Below are 12,020 nucleotides of genomic sequence, written 5' to 3' on the forward strand. Positions count from 1 at the left end.
TATTTGATTGTGACAGTTTGTTAAGTAAAAACAATCTTAAGTTTAAATTATTGCGCTAAACTGAGAAACCATTTGGGGAATCATGAATCAAAGGAGGAGTACATTTGCTATCAACAGTTCAACGAGTAGCTCCTCCTATCCATTAGTATTAGTGCCTGGCAGTTTTCCTCGTTAATTCATAAATAGCTATTGGATTTCATTGAACTTAGTAGAATGTTGCCTTTTTCAGCTTCATCCTTCATTTTTTGTATGGGAAACAAATTTTTAAACATCATTATACAACCTCCCCCTCCCCTCTGTGCTTTCAAGAGCAGGATATATTTGATCATGTATAAATGTTTTAAAAGAGTCAGAAATATATGAACACTATTGAAGCCAGCAATTCAATTTACAGAAATTTCTTAGAATTGATTGGAAAAGGGCACAAAGAGATACACAGAAGGACATTTATTAGTGTTTTATAGACATGGACACTTGGAAACGTCCTGAATAATTACCAATAGTTTATACAGTATATTCGACAGCCATTGAAAACTGGTTATTTGATGTAGAAAGACTTACTGATATAGAAAGTGTTTGATGCAAAACAGAGTATGAATCTAGTTTTGTTATCAACAAAACAAATGTGAACGTATTGCAGAGATAATCCCAAATATTAGGAGTTGGGACACACACACATAATTGTTTTCGTTTTCCAGTATATACACATAAAAATAATCCAAACTTACATAAATTTATTAGGTAACCAAACCTGCACTTCTGATTACTGTTAACGAGTGAATAAAGTATGAGAAGTGAAATATTATTTGAAACAGTTTTGAGTTTTACAGCATTTTTAATTTGTAACTGCTAGTGCCTGTCTTTGTCCCCTTCTCTACTTTTGTGTATGTGGATGTTTTTTATTTTGACGATTTGTTTTAACTTGCATAGTTGTCATACCATCATTTTCCTGGTAAAATATAAATTTCAGTGTTACTGTGGTTAGAAAAAAGTTCTGAAAACAAATCCATAGAGTAATAATCAGTTCTATGCTATTGCTAAATTTTTTGATGGTAGAATCGCTTAAAACATTGGATAATACCTTTATGGCAAATTTTTAAAATCAGGCTTTCTGTCAATGTATCTAACACTTAGGATCTATATCTTTGCATAGCTATATCTGAGCCCATGTAATACTGAGCTTTTATAGTAGTACTTTACTTTTTGGAATATTGGTAGTAAATGTGAAATAAAAATACTTAAGAGTTTTTTTTTTTTTACATTAAACTCTTTACTACAAGAACAACATAATCGTTTGATGCTAATCTTACAAGTAGAGCTTCTGTTTTATTATTCTCGAAATAATTTGAAGGTAGAATACTCCTGAATATTGATGTATATAAAACACTGAAATTGTTTGTTCAAGGACCGTGACACACAAAAGATCCAGTGGATAGATCGCTTTATAGAAGAACTTCGCACAAATGACAAATGGGTAATTCCCGCACTGAAACAAATTAGAGAAATTTGTAGTTTGTTTGGTGAAGCACCTCAAAACTTGAGGTAAGGCTTTTAACATAGAATTTCAATATTTTTATTTAGTATTATAGCATATTAGTTGGTAAAAGCAAATTTCAAAGAAAGACAATTAGAGTGAGGTAACAGGAGACTAAAAGAAGAGTTAGTTTGAAACAAAAGAAGAATCCTTCATCATACCCAGGTTCTTTATTTTATTGATGAGAGAGCAAGTCACTGATAAAGTGAATAAGTATGAGAATCAAGATGGTGATAATTACCTTCAGGTTCTTCAGAATTCTTTCTTATTTCTAACAAGTACGCCAGACAGTTTTCATGGCATGTCTTGTGCCTATTAATCTCACTACTCATTTCCTTTTATCCTTCCTTCCTTTTCTTTGCCCAGTTTCCACCCTAAATTCCATATTGTAATTGTAGTTCTTATATAAATTTTTTTCCTGGCTTATTTTAGCTAAATTTCTCTTAAATAACTGTGCTTAAATATACTATCTTAGATGCCAATTTCTGGTTACTGGAAAAATTTGTCCTTGTGTTTTCTGGCAATAAAAACCTGCTGTCATCGAGTCAATTCTGAGTCTTAGCGACCCTATAAGACAGAGTAGAACTGCCCCTGCCCCATGGGGTTCCCAAGAAGTGGCTGGTGAGTTTGAGCTGCCAACTTTTTGGTAAGCAGCCAGGCTCTTAAGAACTGTGTCACCAGGACTCCTTTCTGGTAATACCAAACAAAAAAACCAAACCCATTGCCATCGAGTCAATTCTGACTCACATCGACCCTATGGGACAGAGTAGAACTGCCCTGTAGAATTTTGGAGGAGCTCCTGGTGGATTCGAATTGTCAACCTTTCGGTTAGCAGCTGTAGCTCTTAACCGCTATGCAACCAGGGTTTCCGGTAATAGCATGAAAAGGAAAAACAATGCAGAAGGAGCTAGTTGTAGTGAAAGAATATTCACAATGGAGCCAGGATTCCTGGCTGTGAACCTTGTTTCTAATATGATCTTAGAAAGGCTGTCTAATCTTTTGGAACTTATTTTTCTTATGTGTAAGGTTAGATGATTGCTCAGATCCTTTACAACTCTCAGATTGCTATGGGTTATGCCTAAAAAGTAAGAAAGGCTACATAAGTGTTTCATATTAAACTCAAACTTCTGCTTTATTTTTTTCCCAAGCCTGGAAAAAATACGAAATTGGAAAGTTATATGGATAAATACTGGCAAAAATTTGGACATACACCTTATTAAAAAAAAAAGGAAATAACAGTGACATTTATTTAAGGGGACATATTTTACGTATATTTGGCCCACTGTCTGTACGCCTCTTGTCCTTTTTCAGACGAATTTGTTTGTTTTAGATAGTAGTTTACATACGCTTGCCAAAAAAAAAAAAAACAGTGGCTTCGTCTCCATTAAAATAGTAATGGTTGTGATAGTTGATTGGCTTTCATAAAGGCGGCAAAAGAGGTTGGAAAGGAACTAGATGTCTTTCTGGTGACACCTATGGGCAGACTTGGCTATAGCCAAGTTTTGCAGAATATACCCTGAAGGGCTGTTAAATAAAATTTTACTTGAAGCATTTTCTTTTGCTTATATTTCTCTGCTACAGTCATAGCATAATATTTGTGATTCTGTTCGTACAAGGAATGCTTCTATTTTGTAATTGTTTTGTAATAATCATGTAAACTTAGCGAGTGCTTTGGTACTAGTGTAATATAGGGGTAGACCATAGAAATCAGTCCACTGAAGTAGACGCCTATGGGATGAGGTTGGAATTATTGACGCGTGGTTTTCATGTAAAATTAAAAAAAAATTTTTCAAGGCATTATTTTAAATGGCTTGCTGTTGTCATCAAAGGAAGTAAATGGACAAAAGTGTAATTCTGTTACGAATGAAACCATTTTAAGTTTTTAAACTAGTAACTAAGAATGTATATTGTATAAACTTTTGATTACAACAGAGTTTAATTGCCTAATTATATTATTAAGTTCTTCTCGTTTCAGTCAAACTCAGCGAAGTCCCCATGTATTTTATCGCCATGACTTAATCAATCAACTTCAGCACAATCATGCCCTAGTTACTTTGGTAGCAGAAAACCTCGCAACTTACATGGAAAGCATGAGACTGTATGCTAGAGGTATGTACTGTAAGCCAAGATTAACTATGGGAAATAACTGCAACTTCCCAGCCATTTTTTTTGGTTTGTGTTAATTACCTTAGAAATGACAACATAATTGGTTATTGTGTTTCTTTATGAGCTTAACAATTTACATACTCCGGAATCTTGCACAACCTAAACTCCAGGCCAGCATTTCAAGGCTCTTTGCTAAGTGCTTGTGCTTCCCTGTTCTCCTTGTTAAACTGATTTCTTTTTTTTCCCTGCCTGGGAGCTCTGCCTGCCTGTACTACAATTGGTTGTTTCCTTCCTAGGTATGTACTTGACTCATTTTCAACCTTTTTTTCTTACTACCACCACCTTTAGTTTTTAAGAAAACTTGACTCAAAACATACCTGTAAGAAATCTTCTGTTAATAAGTTTGTCTAAGTCTGTTTTTGCATGTATTACAGTTCTTTTATCTTAAGTCCATGTTTCATAAGTGTTCTGGATTTTATGAATTAAAGATTCACAAGAATAGAGACAGGAGATTGTAGGAGTCATCATGTTTTAATTGGTTCTCAGAGTTTGAAGTTGTGGTAAAGCTTCATGTGATTTCAGCAGACAGTGTTTGAGTGCCTGCCATATGTGGAGCCCTGTTTCAAAACTGTTTTGCTGTCTGACAGTTACATCAGAGTGTGTGTGTATGCTAGGGGACAAATGTGTTCCTTAGTACATACTCCTCTGTTTTATGCCAAGTTTATAGGCCCAAAAAAAAAAAAAAATCTGCCTTGTAGGCTCAAAATTTTTCCCAGAATATTGATTAAAAATACTTTATATTTCCAGTGTTAATAGAATCAGAGCATGAGTTAATTGAATGTTACATTAAATGAGTAGGATTTAAGCACTCATTTTGTTTGGCTCTGCAGAAGCCGAGAGAGAGAATGTGTGTGTGTGTTTAAAAAATGAGTATATTTGCAGTACTCATTATTATGAAGAATAGAGTATACTCTTGGAATAGATCGAAGGGCCAGTATAGCAGTATAAGCATCAGGGTGCTAATGGGCACCAAGCTATGATCTTGTATTATTTCAGTTCTAGGTTCCTTCTAAGCAATATGACAGAACAGGCAAGCATTATAGTCATGCAGCCATACGATTTATGTTTTGATCAAATGTGACCAAAATTAGTGAAAGAAACAAAATATGTGCATGCAGTACACTTTAGCCCTGAAGTATTTGGGCTCAGTTTAATATAACTCAGATTTTTTATGATTGTGTCTCACCTTGGTGGTACAAAGCTCTCCCAGTTGCCCATGTAGACCTTCCCCCAAAGCGGAGCCATCTAAATTATATGTGCTTCAATGTTAATTTCTATTTATTTAATTTGTGTGTGGTGTTTCATTGAATTTCATTGTTAGAGGTTGGAAACCCTATTGCAAGGGAGGTTAAGAGAATGGTGCATGTGCAGTTCAGCCTCACTTAGGGTCCTGTCCATTTTAGTCATATCTGCACTGTTCAGCTTCTCCTCTTTACATTGTCAGTATCTCCACAAAGTAAAAGATGTGAATTTGTATCGGTGGATAGCCTAGGTTTAAAACCTGACTCAAACAGCTGTATGACCGTAGGCAAGTTCTGTATGCTAGAACAATACCTGGCAAATAGTAGACATGAGAATTTTTGCTATTAGTATGTTCCTCTGAATTCGTTGACTTAAGACGTTCTGTTTCTCCTAACAAATCTTGATTTGTTTTCCTCCTCTGATATAGTACAATAATCTTTTGATTAATATTGATGTCTACTCATACTTAAAAAGGGGAAAGTAATTTGCCTTCTGTCTTTTTTCATTTTTGAAAAATTTTTTAACTAGTAAAATTCCCCTAAGTTAAACTTCTCATGACATTAAATCACTTCTTTGGTAATATTAACCACCAGCATTTCTGAATTTGTAATCCTGAAGCAAATTATGGTTTTTGCCTCTGTATAATAAAAATGATGCATGGATTGCGTTAAGCATGAAACATACTAAGCAGTAAATAACATCCAGCTTCCACAGTTCACTGATGTTCTCAATTTCTGGTAACCATTTCACCAGTATTAAGAATTTGTCTCGCTTGTCTGTATTTCATCTCCACTAGTATTTTTCATCTTTACTTTGGAGAAAATATTTCCTCAGTAACATGGTCAGCTGATTTCACTTCCTACTTTAAAATTAGCTCTGGTGGCGGAAAATAATTTATTCTCTTCAACTTTTACTCATTGTCTCAGTACTCCTGCCTTCATGCACTAGTGCTTCCCCAGTGGTTCTTAAAACATTTTTTTAAATATACATACAACAAAGCATAAACCAATTTTCAGTTTTCACTCAGGTTTTAGCCCATTAGAAAGATGATAATTGCTGTGCTGTATAGAACACTTACTGAAAGTTTCGTTTATTTTTTCCTGGTTTCTAGATCTGTTGGGGGACTTATCTTCATTGTAGATCACATTATTGCGTTGTGTTTCCTTAAAAAAAAAAAAACTGTTGCTGTGGAGTCAATGGTGACCCTATGATACGAGTCTGTTTTTTCTTTAGGATTGCGAATTTCCACCATCTCTTCCCATTGTCTTACATCTAACACTGGCAGTTTTTAGGAACATTTTCCACAAAAAGCGTTCTTTAATGAGTATCTCTCAGTTCTATTAGAATGAAGATTCTGGGCTAGACTTGATTAGTAGCTCTGACTCATTCCCACACAACATCTATGAAGTTAAATCTGTGTGGGTTCTTTGTGATTAAAAAAAATTAAGCTAGTTATTATCTGTTTATTAAGGTTATATCTCTTTGGGGAAATGGCTGTTTCCAGCCCTGGGACACAAAAGTATAAGATGAGCCTTGAACATCCTATTCCAGAAAGTATGGAAGTGCTCAGAAAATCATGCTGATGTGTCACAAGGATACAGAAGTTAGCTCTCAATGGCCAAATGTGGGTTGTTTAGAGTAGCAAAATAAATAATGATAGTAATTCAACCCATTAAATAAAATACGAATCTTTCTGTCATACTGATAAAGAATACCAATCAGTAAATGTAGAACATATGATGGAAATAAAAAACCAAGAGATGAGGGTGGTTAACTCCTAGAATGGCAGAATAAGATGCTTGCTTTCTCCCCAACAAAACAACCATTTTTAACAACAAAACACCCATTTACTGGAGAAAATTTAAGAATTACATAATGTCTCTGGAACTATCCTAATGAGATACATTTCTTTAAGAAAATCTAGTAACGTTGGAGGAACATTTACTCAAGAAAATCTAAATCTACAGTGAGAATGTAGTGTTTGAGCCACAACCTGCTCCTTTCTTCCCATTCTGAGCTCCATTATATGGAAACTACCCTGGGCAGGTGCAACCAACAAGAGGAAGCTCCCTCTCACCATAGCTGCGAGTCTAGGGTTATGGTTTCGTTTCGTGAGGGACAGTTTACCAGTGTTTCTCATCTTACCCAATCCTGTATTAGAAAAACTCTATTCCTCGTGGTCTTATTTCTTCAACTTTTCTTGATTATTCTTCGACTTCCATTGAATGTTCCCAAAGTTCTACACTGTCTTAGTTCTTGATAAATAAAGTCAACACCTAAGGAAAAAAGGGGAATGCTGAAACTAGTGGTTAAAAGTTGGGTAAGAAAAAAGATGTTTAAATAGCCTCAAAGTATTTCCCCACGAATAACTTACCAATTATGAAGGAAAAAACAGTAACTTTACAGTGGAGAAACCTGGTGGAAACTGCCTTAACCAAGTGATCAAAATTAACGTCATGAGTATTGGTGCGAACTGACAAGGTGTGCCTCCTGATAACGATGCACTCACGGGGACATCACCTTTGCAGTGTTCCTGCAAAAATGCATAAACTGAGTCTAATCATGAGGAAGCATCAGAGATGTCCAATTTGAGGGACGGTCAACAAAATTGGTGTATAGTTTCAAAAAGGTCAAGAAACACAAATGATGAATTTTCCAGGTTTGTGAAGACTAAAAACACATGATAACCAAATGCAATGCTTATTTAGTCTTGGGCTTGGAAAAAAAGTATAAAGGTTCATAATCAGAAAATTGATTAAACTTGAACATGGACTGTGGTTTAAATTGGCAGTGCTCCACGTGGATATTTGGCAATGTCTGAAGACCGTATTGATTGTCTTTGGAGGGTGGAGGGAGAGATTTTACTGACATCTAGTTCGTAGAGGCCTGGGATGGTGCTGGACATCGTACAACGCACAAGACAGACCTCTACAGCAAAGATTGTCTGACCTTAAAATGTCAGTAGTATAGTGTTGAGAAAACCTGGGTTACATAATACTATAGTAACGGTGTTTGATAACTGTACTGTGGTTATATAAGAGAATGTCCTTGTTAGGAGATAAACGTTGATGTATTCAGAGTAAAGGGACTTGTCTCCAGTTTACAAATGGTTTAGAAAATGATACATGCATGTATGGTGAGTGATGAAGGAAATGGGGCAAAGTGCAAACAATTGGTGAATCTGGGTAAAGGTTGTAAGGGAATTCTTGTATTACTTTAGAAAATTGCTAAAGGTTGAAATTACTAAGTCGCAGCTAAAAAAGTATGCAAAGTTGTGCATGAACATGTTTTAAAAAAAGGCAGCTGAATTCTAGTGTTTAGTCAGATGCTCCAAGACTGGTGCTGTGAATAAGAAAATTTATCCATAATGGAATGTAACTTGATATCTTCTCCAATTTCTTGAGAAATAGGGCTTCCAGGCCTAGGTTTTGATGAAATTGACTTTCATGGAAGTAGACAATTTGTGTTTAGGATTGTTGGCGTATGCTAACGCATGTAAAAGTAAAAAGCAGTGAGTCATAATACATGGGACTCCTTTCTTCACCAAAGATTCAAAAACATCTGTGCTTCCAGACATTGTAAAAGTTTCATCTTTACAGTGTGTCGAGATTTTGCTCAGAGAAGAACCTCATGGTTTAGAAGACTTCAATTATTACCTCACACAACTAGAACTCTTTGGCACTTGTGGGCCCATACTGTAAAGTCCAAGATTTATCAGCAGATGTCAGGTTGCCTTTTGATCATTAATGACTGTTTAACTGACTTAATTTCCTTTGATTAAAGGCAGCAGTGATGTGGGTACCCATCCGTGTAAGTCATGATTTTTCTTTTTAATTTGCAGACCATGAAGACTATGACCCACAAACTGTGAGGCTTGGAAGTAGATACAGTCATGTTCAAGAAGTCCAAGAACGGCTCAACTTCCTTAGGTATGTTTTAAACGATTAGTGTTACTCTTGTTAAGACACATTAAGGTAAGGCATGCAGAGTTAATGTTCTATGTAAGTCTATTTTAGGTGGACTTTCCTCCCTGAAGTTGAATGTTTTCCCATCATTGCCTAAAAGTCACATGACATTTCCTTATGTGGTCATTATTAAATACTTTAATATTATTGGCTGAGTTTCAGCTTTTCTTCTTTGCAGTATTTGAGGACAGCATATTTTGAACTTTAGGATTCAGTGCTGTTCTTCATATTTGTTTACAGTATAAATGTTTTTAAAGAACAAATTTTTATATATTGGACACAGTTAACTGGACAACCATGTTAACATTATTTTTGTCACAGGCACTAGGGAAAGAGACAAAAGGCTGCTGGACCAGCACCCCAACAAAGTGGTTTGAGTCCTCTAGTGCCTTCTGTATCCTAGCAATGACTGACAAAGGTGATCTGAAGTCATGTGTTAGTGACATTACTTCTGGTGGAAAGGAGGAAAAGAGGTTATTCCACTAAGCCAAAGTTAAATGTAGTCCAAGGCTAGCTAGATTTGCTCAGTAGTATTTAACTTTTAATGACTCTACACTTAGAGATTTGAAAAGAACATCTGATAAGAATTTTTATGAATGGAAAAAAAAAAAAAAAACACATCAGATAGCAGAAGAGCATATTGGGACCATAAATGTGCTAAAGGAAAATGTCCAGTTTGTCAGTGGTGCAGGAAATCTATTGTATTTATTATTTTAATATACATTCTAGAGAATTTTTCTCCTTGATCTATTTTAATTATGTACTTTTATTAAACTATGTGCTTATTTATGGAAGAAAACTTACATAAGTGTTTACATAATGATTTTAACTTGAGAAGCATTCTAGCCACCAGATTTTAAGATATTTGGCATTTGTTTAAAGTGAAGTGTTTTGTATGTGGGTGAAAGGACCTGCCTGCCCAGATTGAGACTCAGTGCCATAAAGAGCCATTGTTATTGATGGGCATGTGTTGTGTCCCTTAGGTTTACTAGAACAGAAGAATGGTTACAAACCTTTTTGCTGTATTAAAGTTAGGAGTCAAGAGGACTTATTCTAGACCCTGCTGTATTAGTGCCTATCTTTATGATTTCTAGGAACTCACTGAAGGGAAAGAAACCTACCGTTTAATGCTTGCTGTATATTTGGCCTTGTGTTAAATAAACACGTTACATTTAATCATAGCACTCAATTGAGGTGGGCGTTATTCCCATTTGATTAATAAGAAAATCAAGATGCAGATTGGTTAAAGTACCTGGTTTGAAATTGCACAGCCGGTATGTGATGGAGCTGGATTACTCAACTAAGTCTATCTGACTTTAAAATCTGTGCTCTCTTCATTAGACCAGGGATTTTTCAAACGTTCCTTGGAGCATTAGCGCTTCATAGGAGGTGCCTTGAAGGTTTCTGAACAGTGGGGAGTTTGATCTCCACTTTCTCCTTATTTCTTGGTTCTAATAACTGGGGCAGTTCCATGGACTTCTGTATGGGATTTTGGTTTGAAGAAGGGTTTTGCTGCTATTTAAAAAAAAAAAAAAGTTTTTAAAACTTTGAAAATGACTGATTCTATCCTACTGTACCAGTTTCCTTATCTGTAAATTCAGGACGGGCATCATTAGATAGGACTAGACGCTAGAAACCCTCACGTAAGCTCAGCAATTTTATGAAAATCAAAGGGACCCTAGAATTAAGATCCAAAAATGCTTTGAGATGGAAAGGAAACCTATACTGACATTTGGTGCATACTCCTTACTCTGTAACTGGGCCTGGAGCCACCATTATGATGTTAACTAAGAATTTTGTGTAAAGTTACAGTTCAGAATAAATCGAGCTGTTCTCTTTGTGTGTCATTCACATGGCAGACTGGGTGGGTGGATGAATGCTAAAAGAAATTCGCTAACCTGAGGAAGAGACTATAGTTGTAGCAGAATTCACTTTATTATTGTCTTATTTTAATGACTAAACCAGGAATCATACAACTAAAAAGACCCTAGGGGACATCACTGAGTAATTGACAAGCATCTTACTGATAATTGAGATAAAAACTTACTAAACCATATGTAGGTTATTCTGTTTAATGTGGTCTGGTACTGAGTGATGGATATTAGATCGTCAGAACGTATTAGAAGTTAAGCTATTTTAACTCTTAAATATCAGTGGGTTATCTGTGAAAGTCACTTAGTAGACTTTCACTTTTTCAATGATGCCATATAAGCAGCATGGGAAATCTTTTATTTTAAACCCAAATAACCTATTAAAATTCCTTTAAGATGGCTAGTTTCAAAGACTGAACTGTTCACGTTCAGGGAACAAGTATTTCATTCATGTTTAGGTCCAAACACCTAGCAGAGTTCCCTTGCGCATAGTAGGTGCCCAGTATATGCTTCATTAACATCTAGTGTTCTTTAGTACCAGATAAAAATTGAGAAATAAGGTCTTTTGAAACAACTTTTGTACTTAAAATATATTGTAAGAAATGTTTTATTTTATACATATCCAAATAGTCTCTGAGGATAAAATCATGCCGATCCTAATGGCTAATTTTTGTTTTTCTAAGATTTTTGTTGAAGGATGGCCAGCTGTGGCTCTGTGCTCCACAAGCAAAACAAATATGGAAGTGTTTAGCAGAGAATGCAGTTTACCTTTGTGATCGTGAAGCTTGTTTTAAGTGGTATTCCAAATTGATGGGAGATGAACCAGACTTAGATCCTGATATTAACAAGGACTTCTTTGAAAGTAATGTGCTTCAGCTTGATCCATCCCTATTAACTGAAAATGGAATGAAATGTTTTGAGCGATTCTTCAAAGCTGTGAATTGTCGAGAAGGGAAACTAGTAGCAAAAAGAAGAGCCTATATGATGGATGATTTGGAGTTAATAGGTTTAGACTACCTTTGGAGGGTAAGTGAAAAGTAAAAACACTCTATCTCATGTATTTTTTCAAATAGGTAAAGAATCCTGATTTTGCATATGAATTAATATGTATTTATTTTGCTCTGATGCTGGTCCCAGGAGTCTGGCTTGGTAATCGCTCGTCTTTTTGTGTCATTTTGCAGTGGACACACACCCACCCTCAATCCTTCCGTCCCTCTGCCACTGATGTTCCTGTTGTCTTGG

The 12,020-nt window shown here is 35.5% G+C and overlaps 1 protein-coding gene across 12 annotated transcripts in view; it reads left to right on the plus strand.

Annotated features, from left to right (window-relative positions):
- The window catches only part of USP9X (ubiquitin specific peptidase 9 X-linked), a 135,896-nt gene that overhangs the window by 70,399 nt on the left and 53,477 nt on the right, over window positions 1-12,020 (plus strand). For 10 of the 12 annotated variants that reach the window (XM_064278153.1, XM_064278152.1, XM_064278151.1 and 7 more), the window contains 4 exons: window positions 1,406-1,542; window positions 3,495-3,643; window positions 8,784-8,871; window positions 11,462-11,804. In XM_064278153.1, the coding sequence (XP_064134223.1) occupies window positions 1,406-1,542; window positions 3,495-3,643; window positions 8,784-8,871; window positions 11,462-11,804 (717 nt within the window). The remainder of the gene's footprint in view (window positions 1-1,405; window positions 1,543-3,494; window positions 3,644-8,783; window positions 8,872-11,461; window positions 11,805-12,020) is intronic. The other 2 variants (XM_064278157.1, XM_003417982.4) reach the window with 1 other exon arrangement.

The sequence above is a fragment of the Loxodonta africana genome, chromosome X (assembly GCF_030014295.1).
Source record: "Loxodonta africana isolate mLoxAfr1 chromosome X, mLoxAfr1.hap2, whole genome shotgun sequence".
Classification (NCBI taxonomy): Eukaryota; Metazoa; Chordata; class Mammalia; order Proboscidea; family Elephantidae; genus Loxodonta; species Loxodonta africana.